Below are 21988 nucleotides of genomic sequence, written 5' to 3'. Positions count from 1 at the left end.
TTCCCAGCCTCTACCGAGTGACCTCAGCCTCGGAGCGGCCTTGCCTCGCTACTAATTAGAGGCACGTTCAAGCCGCAGAGCCGGAGGTTGAGGTTAAGCTCATCACGCCCGCGATAACACCACTAATTTAGCCATGTCGGTCGCAGCCGCAAATTGTTGTAAAGTGACACTTTTACTAAAACGTCCGCGAACTGGCTTCACTTAAATATGTAAACAGGCCATTTGTTGTCTTTTGGATGATAAAAAAAAAAAAAGACACGTTAAGGGGGCGGCAAGTCAGTGAAGTCGCTAGCGCTAACCTAACATGAGCGGTGGTCCTGGCTGGTCCAATATTTTACTGTAAATGACGAGAGTAGGCATCCTTTTCCCTTTTAGAGTTCATATTAACACTCTAAAAGAAAAAAAGCAACATTCCTTTGTATTGTATATCTTGCATTTGTGTGCATTAAACAATTATAATAATGTTAATCACGTTCATAAAAAATTGGATTGAAACTTTATTGAATAACTCATTCAAATTTAAATTAATGTGTCTATTTGTTTGTTTATTTATTTGTTCAAACAAAATAAGTAGAATTTTAATCGGTTTATACTGTATATACGTAATTGCACTGAAATTATTACATTGCATTCCTTTTTTTTTTCTTTTTCAGGAAAGCTCAGTATTGTTCATTCGATTTGACATCATCATTGCTCTCCTTTTTTTTATTTTTTATTTAAAAAAAATTAATAATTTTATATATATTTTTTTTTTTTTTGGTATGTGTGTGAGTATGTGTATGTGCGTGTGTGTGTGCGTGCGAGTGTGTATTCATTACATTGCATTCCTGAGAAATAAAATGATTAAATTAACTGTAAAATGTTTTAGTTTTTTTTTTTACCAAGCAGATTGTCCTGCACATTGATCTTATTGTATATTAAAAAAAATATATATATTTTTTTTTAAAAGATTACTTTAATATTGCCTGTCCGTGCTCTCTAAAATTAGACTTCAACAGTCAACGCATATAATCACAATATCAATGTTAATTTTTCAAACAAAGTAAAGTTTTAATTTCAATGTCAGAGTTGGAAAAACAGAGAGTTACAACAAGCAAATGGCACTGATTTGATGGAATCCAGCCCTATTTATTTATTTTGTTTTATAATTACATCCTCATATATGAATTAGTACAAGAAGTCATACAGAATATTCATCAACTTGGCCCCATTAGCAAATAATTAGCCGACACGCGCACTTCTGTTTATTTAGTTCTCATTTCTTTATTTCATAATTGAACATCCTCATGTTTTCTTTGATTTATGCAAAATCCCCCAACGCGCAATCTTTCTGTCAGCGGGTGATAAAAATGTAGTCTGATGATGATAACGATGACAGGGATGCAAATCAAGAGTTGTGCAAAACAGGGAGAAAAACAAAACAATACAAAGATTAGCGGTTTTGCAGTAGCTCATTGTTTTGTGGAGTGATTACCACCCTGCAAACATGTGCCTCATTGTGCAGTGGAAATCATGAGTCGCAAAAAACAAATTACAAGCGCCTCATCTTGTAGACAATTCTTCATACTCAGCACCAAATTAACATGTTGACTTCTGAATTAATGAAAGTCTAAGCAGCAGCTTGTTTGTCAACTATATTATGGATATTACAAAGTATTATTCTACTTAGCCTATTTTTTATTTGTATTTTCATTTATAACATCAAAAACTAAAAAGTACGTTTTTAAGGATTTTTTTTTTATTGATATGTTATAACACAGTTGTAAAACATTCATAAGCAGTTACAAATTACACAAGTGTTATCAACAATTCAGATTTACAAAATGTATTTTTGATAAGATAATGATAATAGAATATGATGTAAATAGTATAAATCAGTGATTTTCATATTGTGATACGCTTTTGAGTGCTACATGAAAACAAGACTGAAATACAAATACAATTTAAGAGATTAAAAATATTAAAAATACAGTATTAGAAGGACACTTCTAGTAATACATACAGCCTCTTTTTTCAAACAAAGTACAGTAAAAAAAACTATTTTAAAAAAGTACAATGTTGTTGTTTTTGACTTTTAAATACAATACAATACATTTTGCATTGAATCTTTGTTTTCATTTAAGTACAATTTTCATTTACCTTCAACGTGCATCAAATTTGAACTTCATTATTATTTACGTGCACTGCCCCCCCCCCATATAACCGAGTTAAAACCGTACCTAATATCTCTCTCTATAGCTACGAGCTCGCCATGTATGTTGACGTTATTGTTCAAACCCTCCGCAATCAAAAGGCTGTATAAACTGAATTAACTCAGCTATTAACACCGGACACGTTCATTTGATGTCCTCTCCACAATGCGCCAAGGCCGTGCATTAAATGCTCCATGTATTTCCCCCCCTTGCTCTGTCGCCATGTGGGGGGCTAATCAGGTCTTCTCTCCAGCCAAAGCCACACAGAGGCACCACAACAAAGGAGGGCCTAATGGCCTCCAATTTCCCGCATTAGTGCCCATTTAATGGCTGACCTGCCCTCTCGTTAGGCGGCGCGGCATGGGAAGCGCATACACACGCATGCGCGCGCACACACTCGCACAAAGCCTCGGGCCCACTTCCACCCCACTCTGAGTCGCATAATAGTCCTGCCTGTGATCAGCGGCGCAACCGCTTGCTGAGTAATCACGGCTCTTTTGTGCACAAGAGCGGTCAAGGTGTGACAGGTTCAAGCGGGGCGAAAGTCTCCGTCGTGCCCATCTGCTTGTGGTCTTGTAACGTAAAGGAGTACTTTGTCAACGTATTTTCGTAGAATTTTCACACATCTGTACTAAGGCTAAACAATTCATCGAATTCAAATCAACATTGCAGTGTAATTTTTTTATTAATGTGAAAGAAAAATCTTAATTTGGTTGGTCATATATTTCTTATTGATGTGTATATTTTACTTTTTTTTTGTAGAGGATAACATTTAAAAAATATGCATGTTACATTCATTGAAGAATAAATTACGGAAGAGGATTAGGGCCAGTGGAGAGAAAAAAAAAGTTTGGCAGGATTCTGACTTTATTCTCAGAATTCTCATTTAAAGTGAGAATAGTACTCGCACTAGAAAAGTCAGAATCCTGCCAAACTTTTTATTTCTCTCTTCACTGGCCCTAATCCTCTTCCATACTAAATTGTCCATAGATGTTTAGTCCTCAATTTTTTTCCCTCTACTAGACAAAAGTGCAATTGCACATCCACGAAAGTAGGTGGCAGTGGCGCTCTCATTGTCAGAGTGCATGCAGGCAGCATAAACAATGTTAATAAAAATCCATTAAAACAATTATATATATATATATAAAGCCCGACTAATTTATATTTACTATATCGAGTATCGGCTTTTTTTTTTAAGCCCAATATCGATACAGGTTTGGGCTCTAGTTTGTTGAGTCCTCACTGACATTTTTACTGTATTTAAAATAGTTACTTGCTGTAAAAACTATTACAGCATATTACTGTAATTTTTTTTACTGTATATAAATAGTTACTGTAATAATCTATTACAGCATATTACTGTAATTTTGTTTTTTTTTACAATTTTTTTTAGCATATAAAAAATTACTGTAAAGAAATTAATTGCTGTAAAAAGCTATTTTAGAATATTAATGTAATTATTTTTTTAAACTTTTTTTATTGTATATAAATTAGCTACTGTAAAAATCTACTACAGCATATTACTGTAATTATTATTATTTTTAAAATTTTTAGTATATAAAAAATTACTGTAAATAAATTGCTGTAAAAAGCTATTTTAGCATATTACTGTAATTATTTTTTTAAACTTTTTTTTACTGTATACAAATTAAAGTTACTATATTCAACATAGAAATAAAAAAATTAAAATAACTTCTGACCACCTATTTAGAATACTTTAACTTCCTATTACTATTACTATTTAAGATCATTTTAGACGTTTACTTTTTTTTTTTACAAGGCGACTTGGGTAACTTCTACCAAAAGTGTGCTTCTTTTTCTAAGTAACTTGTACTTTTACTCAAGTATCACTTTCAGGTACTTGACATAGCGCAGTAGGGGAAAGCGACAGTTGACATCTAAAGGGGGCTCGCACGCTGGGGCTCGGCTGGAGGGCGTCGCGCGTATGTCGGCTATGCCATAAAAATGCCATGGCTGGAGGATGACATTGGCAGCTCCCATTCAGGACGGCGGCCCCCTCGAGGGTGAATAAAGATTCCTCAGGGCCTGTCGGGTCCCCCGGCGAACAATGCGCCCGCCGAGAGCAGCTGTCTTAATAGCGTGAGGACTGACAGCTTTGACGGCATCCGAAGCCGGAGACAACGCTCCGCTGTGTGATAACATAATACCAGCTAATCGGGCGGGACAGCCGGCGAACGCGTCGTGTACGTTTCCGCGCGAGGCTGAGCCTGCGAGTGCTTTGGCAGACGCCGTGACACCTTGACGCTCACCAGCCTGACGATGAGAAAAACGGATGTCGCGGCATCCCGGAGGATCCTTCCTAAGCGGATTTGCCGGTTCCCGTGGCAGGAGAGAGCAAGAACCGCTACAGGAGAGCACTCGAGGGCCTGATCTGCTAATCACAGTGGGATCATTGGAGGCTTTCTCCTTGTGGAATAGTGTAATCACTTCTGCCACTTCCTCCGCTCTTATTGTTTGACATCCAGCCATTAGCTAACCCTGTCACCTCCGTGCTCCACCTCCGCAAAACACACTGCAAACAGACAAGCAAGACATTGATCCAAATCACCTCCAGTCTGTTTACGCTCCGGGTTTGGTTTCTACGAGACAAGCGGATCATGGTGTTGTGGGTTCGAATATCTCCTGGCAGGTCCTCTAATGCGTCTCCTGGCCCCCGAGGGGTTGACGGGGATGGGCCGATGCTGTCACCGGGAGACGGTGAGATGGCCTCATTCACACACTTCATTAACTGCGATTCACGCTAATCCCGGAGCCTCGCCAATTAAATCAGCCGCCGTTGCTGTAACTTTGACAAAAGATTTGAGGCTGTCTTTGCGTTTGACGGGTTGAAAGGGGCGCTGCTGTTTTGGCTTGCGAACCCTGGCGCACAGAAAACAATGGGACTAAGACCGCAGACTGCGTTCACTTCACGCTTGACGTTCGAGACAGTAGATATTTGGTATACACATCTGGTCATGCTAGCCAATGACGAAGCTTACTAGCCGGACAAAAACTTCTTCTCGGACAACCAGAACAGTCCATCTGTGATCGATTCAACTCTCAGGATTTTCTGACCCCATCAGCCCAACCAGAGCTAATCAAAATGGCTGTTTTTATTAATGATGTCATACCAATTGAAGAAGCTAGTGTTTTAGTTATCGAGATCAACTTTGCTATTAAGACCACTTTTTAAAGGCCTCGTCTCAAAACCAAAAGCATTTTTACTCGGCCTTGTCTCGGTCTCGGACAGGGTGACTCGGGTTTTCTTATTAAGACCGGTCGAGAACAAGTCTTGGTCTTGTCTCTGTCTCGACCTTCAAAGTCTTGATCTTGTCTCTGCCTCGACTTCCAAAAGTCTTGGTCTTGTCTCTGCCTCGACCTTCAAAAGTGTTGTCTTGTCTCTGCCTTGACCTCCAAATGTCTTGGTGTTGTCTCTGCCTTGACCTCTGAAAGTCTGGCCTTGTCTCTGCCTCAACCTCCAAAAGTCTTAGTCTTGTCTCCGCCTCGACCTCCGAAAGTCTCGGTCTTGTCCTCAAGTCTTGGTATTGTCTCTGCCTCGACCTCCGAAAGTCTTGGTCTTGCCTCTGCCTCAACCTCCGAAAGTCTTGGTCTTGTCCACAAGTCTTGGTATTGTCCTCAAGTCTTGGTCTTGTCCTCAAGTCTTGGTCTTGTCTCTGCCTCAACCTCCAAAAGTCTTAGTCTTGTCTCCGCCTTGACCTCTGAAAGCCTTGGTCTTGTCTCCGCCTCGACCTCCGAAAGTCTTGGTCTTGTCCACAAGTCTTGGTATTGTCTCTGCCTCGACCTCCGAAAGTCTTGGTCTTGCCTCTGCCTCTGCCTCAACCTCCGAAAGTCTTGGTCTTGTCCACAAGTCTTGGTATTGTCCTCAAGTCTTGGTCTTGTCCTCAAGTCTTGGTCTTGTCCTCAAGTCTTGGTCTTGTCTCTGCCTTGACCTCCAAAAGTCTTGGTCTTGTCTCTGCCTCGACCTCCACAAGTTTCGGTCCTGTCTCTGTCTCGACCTCCAAAAGTCTTGTCTCAGTCTTAATACTCTCCAGTCTCAATAATGTCTTGGTCTCGGTTGGTGTGGCCTTGACTACAACACTAGAAAAGCTCAAAATATGTCACATTGCCCTAATACCCTATTTTTCCGGATGCAGTCATTCAGGATTAATTATGAAAAAGATGCTATTACTATTGTGATAGCCATCAGCATGGTTTGATAGATACTTTTTTTTAAAAGTCAAATTGTTGCATATTGAAATTAGATCAGTTTAGGTCCTGAGGAAGGTAGGGAAGAAAAAGCCTCGGTCATTTCTCAGATGATGATCTGAGAAGAAAAGACACATTTCATTGTAGACAGAATAGCCTCATCTTTTATTCTCTACCTACAGGAAGTGAGTGAATCTCCTATGGGAAGCCGACACACCCTACTTTACTTTGGGAAATGTTCCCATGTTGGCTTGACACGCATCCTTGAGGATAAGCAGATGAGTCTGGGATTCGGGAAGAGGAATGCTTACTTGGAAGCCTGCTGGGTTGAAGGTTCCCACTCATGATGACCAAGGACAGCAGATTGAATTCATCTTCGTTTTTCAATCAGACCATTGAGGCTTCTCCGTTAAGGCCTTATTCCTGAGCAACCACGCTTCCGATATGAGCCATGACCTCCCTTAGGGAGCTTTTCCGCTCAGTTCAGCTCGGATCCAACTTTTCTTCAGAGAAAACTACATGTTGTACATGGAGGAAGTCTTAGTTTTAGGAAAAGACTTACAGGGATGAGTTACTCTGTAAATCTTTGCCAAGTGGCGCAGAGGAAGACGTTGAAATGGAAAGGAAAAGAAAAAAATCCGACTGACTAATGGCCTAATGGGTGCGATAGGAGCTTTGCCCAATCGTCACTAATTATATCTTACAAGATTGTTTCACGGTGTAAGAGCTACAATATGTTAAGGGTGTGTGTGAGATGTACATTGTTGAATCTTTGCCACAAAGTCAAGCTCACATAGAGATGGGTAGGAAGGAGCAGGAAGCTTCCGAGGGGCCTTAAATCTTCATAGCACAATTTCATCTGTGACACATTTATCACTCTTACATTTTCCCCTTCATATTGTTCTCGAAGCTGACCGATAATTTCTCCTTTTTTTCTTTTTTTCTGGAGAGCTCAGTATTGTTCATTCGGTAATTTTACCGATTTGACATGTCATCATCATTGCTCTTTTTTTTCTCCTTTTTTTTTGTATGTGCGTGCGAGTGTGAGTGTATTCATTAGTTCACCTAAAACCTATTAAAAAAAATCCCATACCGTTCACCTAAACCGAACACTTCCAGCCCGAGTCGTGAGGCCGTCAGGAGACCCGAGGAAGGACCAAAGAAATCGATAATCTCTCCTGAATTCCTCAACATCCTTCGTGTTAAGAAAGCAAAGCCCCTCATAGTATCCAACTAGAAGACCACGGTTCAAGCCGTGCTTCACCTTCATGAAGATTGTTTCCGACACTGATGGAGAGGAGATATTTTGGCTCCACAAGCATATTTACTACATTTCTCCCATGCCCAGGACCAATTTAACAATCGTGAGCAAAAATCAAGACCACCGCTCAAAGTTGGAACAGTAGCCCTTTGTCATAATAGTAGTAGACTGTAATATTTTACATCCTCCGTAACCCGATGTGACACTTTGCGACTCAGGCAGGAAGGATACAGTAGAGGAAGGAAAGCGAAAACCCCTCTGATTTGTGAAACCCAAAACCTCATTGTGATTTAGTCATCGCGCGATGGCAATTAGTGAAGAAAGGACGCCTGCTCTTTGCCAGAGTCAACAAACGGCCTCGACCCAGGAGAGGAAACGTAGAGTTTTGCAATAACGCAGATTCGTCACGCCAATAATGGTCAAATAGTTGCATTTGTAGATGTTTACGTTGGCCGCAACATTCACAATGTTATCCTAGCTGGCTTTCATTTCATTTCATTTATTGTTGATTTATTGATTGCCAAATTTATTGAAGTCTTCAGGGTGCCCACAAAGTAAAGGCAATATTTTCTCAAATAGAGCAACGTGTCCAGTGACGATATATCGGTGATTTGGTAGTATTTTTATTTCAAAAATGCATTTGTAAAAAAATAAAATAAAAAAAATGAGTTGTGATTTCAAAACTGCGGCTGCCTTTTACAATTAAATTTGTCTTAGATTAAAAGCAAAAAAAAAAAAAAAAAAATGTTTTTACAATTGCATAGTGGTCCCTATCAACTGATTTCACGGGCCATAAAAAGCCCACGGCCCACAGGTTGCGCACCCCTGCCATGTGACTTTATTACCGAGCTAGCCGAGTAGAAAAGCGAGCAAAGAGTGGGACAAAGACAGACTGAGTGACAATTACATTTGTCTTAGATTAAAAGCAAAAAAAAAAAAAAAACAGTTAACGTTTACAGCTCATCAAATCTGTGGCTTAAGAACATTTTATTGAATGACATGTTCATTCAATTACTGTAACCAGTTTAAACTACGTCTCATCAACCTCCATGTGTTTTGAATAGTCGTCTATATTTTCTCTGGCAGCAGCTTGACACTCACCATGCAATGATTGTCCTGCTTTTTAGGCCCAAAACATTTTCTGAATTCATCAAATAGGCCGCTTGAACATTATTTGATACGAAAAACATGATTATTTTTCATTGTATCATATTTGTAAACAACGACTCAATCCCATCAGTCCAAATGTCAACATGTCTAAACTGCGTAAAATATGAAAATCCCGTGTATTGGCGCAAGAGGTGTCGTTTTCAATGAGGTCATCGGCCACACGCTGGCCACTGTTATTCTTTTCTCTATCTTTGTTTGCCATCGCTGCAGTTTTTTTTTTTTTTTTTTTACTGACCTTGTTTGTTATTGGGACTGTGGGTTCATTTCATTTCCCGCCCACTGCTTTGGAACCCTTGCGCAGAAACCTGATGCTGTCTGTCTCGCTTGAAACCACAACGGTTCAACAAAAAATGTGGACTTCCTTACAAGTACGGCCAAAATGATTCATACCTTGGCCACATTTGAACTTAAAAAGTTAATTTTGTAATACGACATGGCCGGCTACTGCCTTGACATCGTCCACTAAAAGATTGTGTGTAAATCGCATCAATATTCCTGGGTTGCTGTTGTGTGTGAACTTTGGGTGTAAATTCAACAGAGCCAGGGCCAAGTTTTTTCACCTCATTTTATCCACTCTCTGGTCACCTCCTCCATTTTGGAAATGAATCTTCACATCATCTCATAACACAAATATTACCTTTAATGACTCCATTTCCTGATCATTTCCTTATCAGCCCCCCTATAATTAGGTTTCCTTTGTTTGCTTTGTCATCCTCCAGTGTGGACCCCATTAGACTGTTATGACAAAGCATGTGGGAAACTTTAACTAAAAGCACACACACACACGGAAGCAGCACGGGAAGTTATTGAAATAACGCTCACTGGTAGCACGCTGACTCTCTTCTGTCGTTATTACTTCCCCCCACCCTGCCTCACTTTCCCTCTCTTCTCGCGCCTGTCTCGCCACCACCCCTACGGAGAAGCTCAATCAGCTGAAGCCAGCAATTTGTAAACTCTAATTAATTGTCTCTTTTGTCACTAAACAGGAGGGGGGTGGGTTGGGTGGGTGGGGGTTGGCGGGTCGGGTTAAAGGAAGACAGCTTTCTTCTTATCTCGAGAGCCTCTTTCATACAGAGATTCAACATAGTGTGTCGCATTTGTCTAAAATTTGTAACTCCGATTATGTGTTATTTACTTTCACACAGACCAGCAACATGCGGGAAAAGATGTGAATGTGAAAGGGACAGAATTTTTTTTCTGTCTGGAATAATTCTGAGATTCAGTTGGAGGTTTTTGTTTGTTAATTAAGAAAACATAATTTTTTATTTTTATTTTTTATTTTTTATTTTTTTATTTTAATTTTTTAATTTTTTAATTTTTTAATTTTTTAATTTTTTAATTTTAATTTTAAATTTTAAATTTTAAATTTTAAATTTTAAATTTTAAATTTTAAATTTTAAATTTTAAATTTTTTATTTTAATTTTTAATTTTTAATTTTAATTTTAATTTTAATTTTAATTTTAATTTTAATTTTAATTTTAATTTTAATTTTAATTTTTAAAATTTTTAATTTTTAATTTTTAATTTTATTTTTTTAGTAGTAGTAATGATAATAATAATGTAATTTTAATTCTATTTTTGGTGATTTGGCCCCTGTCTTCTCTCACGCAGACAAATTATTTATCTATAAAATATTGACTGGCAAGACCCCGCCCCTTTCTTGGTTCTCTGCTCACCATGCATACCACCACCCACACTGGCCTTTGCAGCAATTTTATTAACATTATCATTCCCAAAGTCCAAAGTTGAGCTTCTGTTCAGTTTTCTGCCCCAAGTGATTGGAACACTCTGCCACAATTTTTTTTTAATTTTTAATTTTATTTTGAAACAGTGTGTTTCAGTTACCTCATTAATTCCAATCACTACACCTGTTAGGTACCTTTTGTTTACCGTGTGCTATGATGTAATGTAATTTATTATGTAAATATGTCGCAACTATATCACATTGTACAAATTGTTGTACATATATGTAGTTGCTTTTATTTTGTTTTGTTTTACTTTCCTACCCGGGACAACATTACAAATCGCAATCTGTTCTCAATGTGTGTTTACCAGTTTTTATAAATGTACGAAAAAAATATGTTGCAAGGATCTTATATATACATCTATACAATGTTATAGGACGTTGTATTCATTTTTACAATTGCATAGTGGTCCCTATCAACTGATTTCACGGGCCATAAAAAAGCCCACGACCCACAGGTTGCGCACCCCTGCCATGTGACTTCATTACCGAGCGAGCCGAGTAGAAAAGCGAGCAAAGAGTGGGACAAAGACAGACTGAGTGGGCGGGGGGGGGGGGGTTCGAAACACTGAGGACCTCCCACCCCCTTTCACCCCACCATGTGTGTTATCTGCGCGAGCTAATGAGTGATGGATTAACCCGGGCTCACCCCTGGCAAATTGAGATGACCTTGCAAACTTTCGCCTCCAACCCAAAAAAATAATAATTGCATTCCACTTCAACCAAATTGCTGCAACGAGTCACTGAGGCGTTGATATCATGCAAGTGCGCGCCGTAGATAACCGCAGTGCCGGCCGGCCGGCCGGCGTCCGGTGCTGACCTCTGCTGACTGAGATCTCTTTGTGCAAGCGTAACATGAGAGACAACGAAAAAGCTGAAAATTCCACGGATGACACACAAACACCAGCAAGACTGGAAGGCATCCATGACGACTGGGGTGTTAAAAAGCCCTCGTGACCTGATGACACACACGCACGCACACACACGGCGCCGAGCCATGACTTATATGGGAAAGACAAAGCCATTGGTAATAAATTAGCTTGAGCTATTCACCATCACACACAAGGAATTCCAGTGACTGTTCCCCCCCCCCCCCCCCCCACTCAGCTTGTTTGACGCTCAATGAAAGTTTGATGCGTCGCAGGTGCATTCGCTTTATGTGATATTTGTGTGTGTGTTCTTGTCTTTCTATGCTTGTGAGGGAAGGATTCCATCTACAAACATTGTGAGATATTTTTAGCTTGCGGGGACATTCACTCACTTTCGGTCGTATATAAAGATTTTTTTCCGATACAAATCGGTTTTCGTTGCACCCCTGGCTACCGCCGATTTGAAGTGCTTTAATGCATATTCTTTCACTTTCCGTGAGTTCTCAACATTGTAACAGTTGGCCAAGAACGCGCCCATCATATTTAGTGTCATGTTCATATTGTGCTTCATGATATGACGACGTAATGCTCGCTAACCACCTCAAAAGTCTCAATCCAAACAATGACGCCATTATATTACCGCACATAATTATGTGACCAATATTTCCATATGTTTAGAGCGACCCCCACTTTTTCATCTCTGTGCAAGGAAAGTATTAGTCAGCATTTTTGCTTTTTAAAAAGACAACAACTGGGGCTGCAATAAAAAAAAATAAAAAAATAAAAAAAAATGAAGAAAATATAGAACACATGACCGGTTTCACTTTTGATGTATGACACAAGAGAAATAGCACACTCATGTTGTTATCGTGATGCCTTGAGATACAAGTTAAATTTTTCCGTGACCATACTCATAACTCAAATACTCGTATCTTAAATCCTCTTTTTCCATAGAAATGAATGAAAATGACATTATTTTGTTCCAGCCTCCCAAAAATCTACTTTTTAAAATGGTCTGAAACTGGAACTGGTTTTATCATGCTTGCATTGTTTTTGTTAAAAAAAATAAGTTGTTCGAGTTTATACGTAGGTATCCCATTATGTGTTAGCTATAGCATTAAGCTATGTGTTTGTTTTAAATACACGTGTAATTCTCGTAGCTTTATATTTAGTTTGATATTAAACCTCAACTGGAAGTGGCATCAAATAGTTTGAAGGCTTTTTTTGGAAGAAGAAGAAGAAGAAGGCTTTTGAAGCCGCGAGGCCGCCATATTGCTCCTCCCAAGAAACGTTTCTCGGCATACGGTCCTATACATTTACAATATCGAAATTGGAGAACATTTGAGACAGTACTTAGTAGAAACAGCATGATTTATAGTGTTTTAAATTTGTTAAACATAAACAAGAGGACTTCAGACATTCTACAACTTGCCTTAAAAACATGTATGAATTATATGCTTAATGAAGTTTACAGGAGGAAACTTGAAAGAATTATAACTGTAATTCAACAAAAAACTCTGCCAAATCTAATATTGGGGTCTAAGGAATTGAGGAATAACAGAAAAAGGGGGTCTTCAAAGCAGCACATAACGTCCACTTGTTATTTTTTTCCTTTTTTGTTTTTGTTTTTTTTACTTGTTAAAGAATAGAGACCCCCCCCCCCCCCGCCACAAACGCCCCACCCCCGCCCCCCGGCCTTATACTAGCTGCCTACGAGCTGTATGTCTGATCTGTACGTATACCGTATAGTAGGGATGGGAATTGCCTCGTGCCCGGCGATTCGATTCGTATCACGATTCATCGGTCACGATTCGATTCAATACCGATTAATCCCGATACGAATCTATAAATTGATTATTGCGATTTTTAAAAAAAAAAAATTACTCAAATTTAGCAAATCAGTAAACTTGTACATGTACACTGCAAGATTTGTATGAAAGTGTATTTATTTATCTGAAACTTCAGGCTTATAACTGAGCCACTCCATTTAACAAACAGGTTGCAGTCTGTTTCATGTTTGAACAGCACTGAAATCAAATATTAAGGCTTGATGTTCCATCAATATAACATTCTTCTGTGTGAATCCTAACCCTAAGTAAGACGTTTTGTTGAATATTCCCATAAAAAATTGATGTTTAAAAATCGACCGCATATTGAATAGACTCGAGAATTGCGTGCTGAAATATCGCGATATATTGCCGAATCAATTTTTTTCTAACACCCCTACCGTATAGTTTATACGGTAGTCTGATCGCAAGATGGGAAGCAAAATGGCCGCCCTGTCGCTTCAACCGCTTGTACGCCGATTGTATTTGTATTTTTTTTTTAAGATTGTGTGTAAATAAACAAACGGAAAATATTCCGATGAGTGGTCCAGCTCACCAGGCAACCCCTAATGAGTAACTCAGCTCTTTAAAAACGTTTTTTTCAGGTCGCGTTAGCACTAGCAACATATATGCTAAGATTCTAGTTCATACAGAAATTGTATGTTCAAGATGTAGCAAGGTTTGTTTGTGTCGAGTAAAATTGGCTTCTTGAGGTACTCGCCATGTGTTTGTGACTGAAACTAGTGTTTCCCTATTTTGGCTTTAAATGTGGCACTTCGGTCCATTCAATGCCAGCCAGGCTCCCTCATGGAGATAATGAGTGAAAGTTACTCGTGAGTGTTAAGTGTGATTGCATCGAGTTGTTTTCTGGCACTGAGTATTGATTACATACAAATGTTTGGCACTCTCACGTGGATTTTTTGTGTGCCAAATCGCACTCGCCAATCCACCTCATTCACGCAATTTATTCATGACACATGTTAACGATGTCATGTCAAAAGATCAGTGTGTGTGAAACACCTTGGACTTAACAGCGTGCAGAAATTTAGGTTGGTTTACTTGTTTGGGTTTTTGTATGCATCGCAAATGTCATAGCACAGAAACAGCTTACTTTATAAAAAATTGACTTTTTCAATTTCTGTATATAGTTGGACATTGAGAACTGCTACCAGACAATTGAATGAGATCCAGTACAGTCAAATTCCGGCCCCACAGTGATAATGATGCCAGTTTTGTGATTGACAATGGCAGAAATATTGGACAAAATGATTTTGTTTCAAAATGTAGAAGTGCATTGTATGAAAACTCTCAAATTAAATGCATCAATCGGGGTCCAATTTGGACTTAGAACCAAACGTTCCATGCAAATATGCTTCAAAAGTCAAACATAACTTGGAACTCTATTTAGCCAAACCACATAATGTTGTCAGACGAAAGACAATATAGCAAACCTCACAAACATGTAGGCAATTTTTTATCTTCTGTGATTAGCAACTAATATTACTGCAGCTTACTGAGCAGTTGTGACCGTCTCCTCTCTAATTCCTTAAATTCTATTTAATAAAGTTATGACTGTATTTTTGTAACATACAATACAGTATAGCACTACTTTCCTAAAACAAAAAAAAAAAAAACATGTTACTTTTTTTTCATGTTTTATAAGAGGCTGGAACAGATTAATGTCATTTCCATTCAGTTCAATGGAGAAGATGATTTGAGAATTCTGGAATTAATTAAATTGGTAATCCATGGCACTATCATAAATCTCAATTACGAATTAATTTTGCTAAGCCAATGCTAACAGAAATAGCATGTAGCTGAATATAGCATAGCATGCGGCTAATGGCTAGCATTTCCTGTCGTCACTGAGTAACGTGACTTCCTTTTAATTTCATCTTGTTCTATTTTACAGTGGTTAACATTTTGATGATGAATGTTGAAATAATTATTTTGTTCAACATGACTTTTGAGTCGCCCGCGAGCGTTAATATCTTTGTAAAGACAGAAATTTCGCAACAGTTGCATGTCAAGAATACAGAACGTGTAGCCAAAGACCCTCTCGGGAACAATTATCATCAGCATCTTCCAAAGGTGAGATGACCGCATTGTCAAAATGTGTCTTTACAATAACAAACCGTGCTCGAAGATTGTTCTGGCCTTTGTAAAAGTTGAGTTCAAGCGCCAACGCAAGGAGACAAGTGGAAGTGGGAGCGCGCCAAGAGCCGACATGTAACATGCCTCCTTCAGTGGCAGCGTGGCTCCCGACCAAACTCTTTCCCAAAAACAAGGACGAGGCTCCAGTGCTGGGCTGAAAACACTCGCATTAAAAACAGACCCACTTTGAGATCAAAAAAAAAAAAAAAGATCACGTTAATGCGTTGGTGCAATTTTATTTATAGCATCACTCATGGCTCTAAGACCTTTGGAAAAACAGTTTGGGAAGATGAGGTAAGCGCAGTTGTTTCCGACGTTCATTTGAATAAATGAATGTATACTCAATTAGCAATTTTGTAGCATGTTAAATTAGCGATTGAACAGGATTTTGGGGTCATTTAAAGCAACACTAAGGAACTTTGTTTACGTTGATTATGGCGGCGACCATATGGACAAAAGTGGTATTGTTACATCTGAAGGAAGACCACATTTCCTAAGAGGACAAGCGCATTGCGTCGTCTTTTAGCTCACACTAGCGAATGAAATCCGGGCCAATGTTGATCATTTTTTCTCTTTTTGTCTCCTCAGACAAAACTTTTCAGTTTTTATGCAGCGTCTGCCAGGGAAAGCAGTAATCGTGCGTCGACATTCAAATTGGCTTCCGTCTTTGTAACAAATGGGAAAAGGGGAAGTGGCGTATGCCATAAAGCAGTCGGCACATTTGTAGTTTTTTTGTGTGGCAGTGTTCCTACCACCCTCCTCAAAGTTGATTAGTGCCAGTAAAAATGATACGGACCCCCTCAGGCCATGGCAAAGTTACCATTCAATTGGTTTTAAGCCGATTTTTCATCAGAAGAGTTATGAAAATATTTTATTAAGGTTGAAAAGTTCCTTAGTGCTACTTTAAGGGGTAACTCAAACAAGAAGATAAAAAAAAAAAGATTAAAAAAAGTAGTTGTTTTAGAGATTGGAAGATTCTGCCCAACTACGATGATATGTAGCATCTCTTTACTGAGTTTTTGCTAATTCTGGATGGTTTCCTTAATTTAAAAAAATAAAATAAAAAGCTGCATAATAAGCCAGAACTTGTGAATATGCATCACATTCTTGTGAATTTGCACTCTCGTAAGTACAGTGTTACATTAAAGTGAGGATAATTTACATACTAGCTAACAGCATTAGCTTCTGCCGCATACTTGATAACTTGGTTACGCAATGGAGAAAAATGTAAAAAATGCGTTTGTTGTCTTTTTGTGAATTGCTCCAGCCAGTCCCTCTCATACAGACTAATTTCAGCAAAGCAAAAAAGTAAGGTGTGTAAAGTGTATAACTTTTGATCCTTGGGGTGTTTTGAACACCAGGAAACTGTTAAATTGTGAGGAAATTTTATGATTTAATCTAAAATGCATCAGTGAGTTGAGCAGACATTCAAACTGGGGGATTTTCATTTTTTTTTTTGTCTTTTTGGGCCGATACAGAACGTTTGTCAACAGCAACGGGAATCGTAAAAAGCTGCAGTAATATGCAAACATAAATTGACCTTCAAAGCTTATGTTCTCCGCACTGCATGCAAAATGAACTTAGCCCTCCTCTTCCATGGCTCACTATGAATGATCCTGGTGCACAACTGCCATTTAATCAAAACCCAATTGCTTCTGGAACGAACGTCCTGACAAGCAACGAGCAGTTCCAAAATTCCTGCTCGGGAGAGCGCCTGCCAACGCGCTGACATTAATTGCTTCAAGATCCTGCAAACATCCACACGCGGCCATTTGTAACATCCATCGCTTTTATTTCATGCTAAATGATTTTGATCACGCCTCGTAAAAGTTGCAGTGCTCAATCATCAGAACATCAAAACTTGAAATACAGCTGCGCGGATTATCATATGCACGCGTCCGAATTCTGTAAATTATGAAGTGGTAATCATATGTATTGCTTGGGCAGTCATACAAAATATTATAGCATATCTGGTAGGGCTGAGAATCTTTGATTGCCTCACGATTTGATTCCGATTTTTGGGCCTGCGATTCGATTTAGAATCGATTTTCGATTAAAAACGATTTTTGATTCAAAATGATTTGATTGAGAATGATTTTTGCTCTTTAGATGTGCAAGGAATTGTAATGATCTACTCCAGTCTGACTCGCTAATGCTAATTAGCGTGCTACTCGCGTCGCTTTTATCACTCAAAAGAACGGCTGCACGCTGGAATTTTTTTTTTTTTATTGGAATAGTAATAAACTTGATAGTGACTTTTTCCTTCTACTCTCTAATGTGGCTACAATTTAACAGTGACCGCGTGGAACCACACTGCCCTTCAGTGGCCAAATCGAGTACAACATGAACAGCGCTCCTAATAAAGGCACACACAGACAAAGGCAAGACAGTATAAAATAATTTAAATAAATTTGATTTTCGGACATTTAAAATCGATTCTGAATCGTACTAAATGAGAATCGCGATTCTTAGGAGAATCGATTTTTTGGCACACCTCTAATATCTGGGATCATTCCAATAAATAATGTATAACAGCAACAACAACATAATGTAGTACAGTGGCCTCAATGGTTTAAAATAGTGAGTATAGCTAAACTAGTAGTAGCCTTTAACTCAATCCCTGCCATTGACGGTTATAGTTGCAAATATTAGTTTAACATTTTTTTCTATTTTTGTTAACAACAACGAGTATGAAAACCTAGAATTTTTTATTGTACATTTAGAACAGATATAAAATTTGTGATTGATTGTGAGTTAACTCGTGAAGTCATGCAATTAATTACAATTTTAAAAAATTATCGCCTGACGCTCCTAATTTTTAATAATCTTTTCTTTGATCGTGTCAGTAATTAATTGCATAACTTCAATAGTTAACTCACGATTAATCATAAATTTTATATCTGTTCAAAATGTTCAATAAAAAAATTCTAGGTTTTCATACTGTTGTTAACAAAAGTGGGAAAAATGTTATACTAATAAAAATTGTTCAAATGAATTTTTGACGTCAATAGCCGTCAATGGTAAGTATAATAATTCTGCTAGAACGCCAATAAATGTCAGGAATTTATATCACAAAAAAACTGACAATTGAATCGGGGTGTGTAGACTTTTTATATCCAGACGCTCCCAACACGGGGGAAACATCCTTCCTTCCACTTTCCGCTCTTATCAGTGTTCACGGCTTCTTTTATAAACGATCGGCTTGGCCTTCGCGCGTCTGTTTTATCTCCTCCGCAGCTGACGGAAAAGCGAACCGTGAGCCAGCGGTCTGTTGTAAGCAACGTTGCTGGCACGCTTTGTACCAAGCGGCAGAACACGGAGAAAGAAACCAGAAGAGTTGTTACACTCAATCCACCTGTTTGCATTTTTTTGTTCTGCGCAATCCTCGGGATTGCTTTGCAAGGCTGCTCTGCGCTGATTCAATAACCCAAATGGATGAAAAAAGGTTGGGGGGGGGGGTGATGCATGAGGGTCCTTCACGATCCTTATGGATGTAATCAGTAAAGTGCACTTGAATAAAGAAGCGCTAACACATCCGTTTTTTCCCCCCCTCTTAGTTTTTTTTTTTTTTTTTGGGGGGGGGGTTGTGGTCCTAATATGATACAGAAGCAGAATTTGTAGAGTACACAGTATTTCGAAAAATGTAGATTATATTGAGAAAACAAAAATGAATGACTTCACTAGTGGCGAGAGGACACACTGGTTAGCATGAGCACTTCACAGGTCAAAGGTCGTAGGTTTGTATCTGGGCTCTGGCCTTTAAGTGTGTGTTCTCCTGGTACATGCCACATTTAAATAAATAAAAAAAGAACAAAAAAACAAGACTAATTGAAGACTCTAACTTGTCCATGAGTGTAAATGGTTGTTTGTCCTTTTTGGGATTCCTGTGCGAAACCAGGGCGCCCTTGAGCAAGACCGTCAACCCCATGATAGTCGATGCACATCTTTTTTTATTTTAGCGACCGTCCCATTACTGTTAAATATACGTCATAAGTTTTGGAAATTGCTCCCCAAAAAAATCGATACGAATTTGAATTCATCACAGCATATTGTTTTATGATAAATATCAGGCAAAGGTGCACGTATAAAAGAACTGCAAATTCTAAGATGTTTGGAGAATGATGATACTGCGATTTGAGAATTTTGTTATTGAACATTTTTTGTCATTTTAAATACGTCACTGAAATTAGCAATAATATTTTTAATCTCTCTCAGATGAATGTAACTTCCAATTATTATCATTATTGTTATTATTGTATCATGTGTTTTTACTGATGTGTATTGTTAAATGATGTTTTATAATTGTCAATTCGCACAATACAAAAAGAAGCATCAAAAGTACTTTTAGCCTACATCAAATAGAATACAATGTTTTTTTTAGAGCTTGAAAATGGGTGGTTTATGGATTTATAAACTAGGATAAATATTCATGATGATATCAGATATCAGGCACCAGCTTCCCACAACCATGAACAGGATAAGTGGTAAAAAAAAAAAAGGTTGGATGATGAAAGTAGAATAATAATATCTAAGATGCAATATATAAAATATTAATATATGCAGTAGAAATACATTTTTTTTTTAAATAAATAACTGATTGATATATCATGATATTTGTGGTACTATTAGACCATTAGTACTGCAACTACTCCACTAACAAGTAAACAATATAAATACTATTTAAAATCATTAATAAATAGCCCTACTAACACAACTGCTGATATATTATTGTTAATAGTAAAAAAAATAATAATAGCATATACCATAAGTAGTCTAAAACAATTAACAGTAGATTGATATTGTCGTGATGAAACACTGTAGAAAAATAATATAGAATAAACAGCAAATTATTACTATTAATAATAGCCTTAACTAATCATCATCATCATCATCGATGAGAAAGAAATCCTGCACTTTTAACTAGACTGTGGTGAGTAACGTCATTCACGACAGAAATAATAGTGGGGGGTCGGCTGACATTTATTATTATTATTGATGATGGTAATAATAATAGTATCTGTCAGCTATAGTCAAGCAACGAATTGAAATGAAGTTGAAACTTGCAGAGAGAGAGAGAGAGCGGGAGAGGAGAAAGACGCACGCACGCGCACTCACCGACGCACTCGTTGGCCTCCCTGGCGGTGGCCCTCTGCCACGGCCGGTCGTAGTGGAAGGGCTTGCACCTGTCGCACTCCGGGCCGGCCGCGTTGTGCTTGCACTCGCACACCAGCTCGCCGTCGCGGTCCTTGACGCAGCGGGACGCGTGTCCGTTGCACTTGCAGCGGCCGCCCACCTGCAGGTCCGACACGGCGTAGAAGTACGAGTCCCGCGCCAGCCCCGAGTCGTCCTCGTTCTCGTCGCCGAACGTGTGCAGCCGACTGAAGGTGACCCGGATGTCGGTGGCCGTCACCCAGTCCTGAAGCACCGGCGAGTTGTCGAAGTCGTGCGCCGAGGGCCGCCCGTCCAGCGTGCTGAAGGCGATCAGACCTCCGCTCAGCGGGAACGGGTCCGTGTGCGAGTCCGTGCAGATGGCCTCCTGCTCGTTCTGCTTGGTGATGGCGGCCCGGTTGGGCTTGTTGTACATCTTGCGGCACTGGCTGGAGTAGTACTGGAAGGGCACCCACGTCTTGCCGTAGTCCATGGACTTGGAGATCACCATGGACTCGGGTCTGGGCGAGCAGAACTGGAGGCTGACGTAGGTCACCTCGAACTTCTTGCCCAGGGACAGCGTGAGCGTGACGTTCTGGGGGTACTGCACGAAGTTCTCCGACTGCCAGCACGTCAGGTTGTGCGGGTTGTTCAGGTCGGTGAGGTACGCCGGGGGCCGGTTCCGCTTGGGGTCCGCCGCGTCGCACGTGTGGCAGCTGCGGCTCCTCTCGTCCACCTTGTCGGTCGAGCTCAGCACGCAGTAGCGGCTCGCGCTCCGGTGGCCGCAGGTGCTGGACGCCTTCACCTCCTTGCCGAACGCGGAGTTGACGAAGTCCGGGATGCAGCGGCGCGGGGTGCCGTGCTCGTCGTAGCACGGGTCCGGGGGCGAGCTTTGGGCCGAGAAGAGGGCCGAGCCTCCGCCGCCCCCGCCGCCGTAGCCGCCCGCGGTGCTCCGCAGAGAGGCGGCCAGCAGCACGGCGAGCGCAGCGTCCAGAGCCCGGAACATGTTCGGTGCGTGTCGGGTCCGAAAGTGTCGGTGCTGCTGCTCCTGCAGAGGAGGAGGAGGACGGGGGGGGAGAGAAGAGGAGGAGGGATGGGGAGGGAGAAAGTTTGGTGGAGAGAGGTGCACAAGCACAAAGTCTTTAATGATGAGCTGCTGACCGAGTGTGTGCGTGTGTGTGCGTGTGTGCGTGTGTTTGGTCTTGGACCATTTTAATTCAAAATAGCTTTTCATATTTTGTGATTTTCTTTTCATTTTATTTTTTGTCATGAGACAATTATTTGTATTATTATTATTTTTTTGCATCAAGAAACTATTTGTGATTAATTTTTGATCCTAAAAAAAAAGAAGAGAAAAAAGCGCTATAAATTCACGCCACCGTTTAGAGGAAATATGTATGATTAGTTTTTGGTTAGG

The 21988-nt window shown here is 39.6% G+C and overlaps 1 protein-coding gene across 2 annotated transcripts in view; it reads right to left on the bottom strand.

Annotated features, from left to right (window-relative positions):
* ntn1a (netrin 1a) overlaps window positions 1–21581 on the bottom strand; it is a 47122-nt gene extending 25541 nt beyond the window's left edge. For both annotated transcript variants that reach the window (XM_077570823.1, XM_077570824.1), the window contains exon 1: window positions 20539–21581. In XM_077570823.1, coding sequence (XP_077426949.1) covers window positions 20539–21577 — 1039 coding nt within the window. In that variant the 5' untranslated portion in view covers window positions 21578–21581. The remainder of the gene's footprint in view (window positions 1–20538) is intronic.
* Between the last annotated feature and the right edge of the window lie 407 nt (window positions 21582–21988).

This window comes from Vanacampus margaritifer, chromosome 7 (assembly GCF_051991255.1).
Source record: "Vanacampus margaritifer isolate UIUO_Vmar chromosome 7, RoL_Vmar_1.0, whole genome shotgun sequence".
NCBI classification, from domain to species: domain Eukaryota; kingdom Metazoa; phylum Chordata; class Actinopteri; order Syngnathiformes; family Syngnathidae; genus Vanacampus; species Vanacampus margaritifer.
Note: the sequence above shows the minus strand (reverse complement) of the source record. Positions and strands in the feature narration are given on the sequence as shown.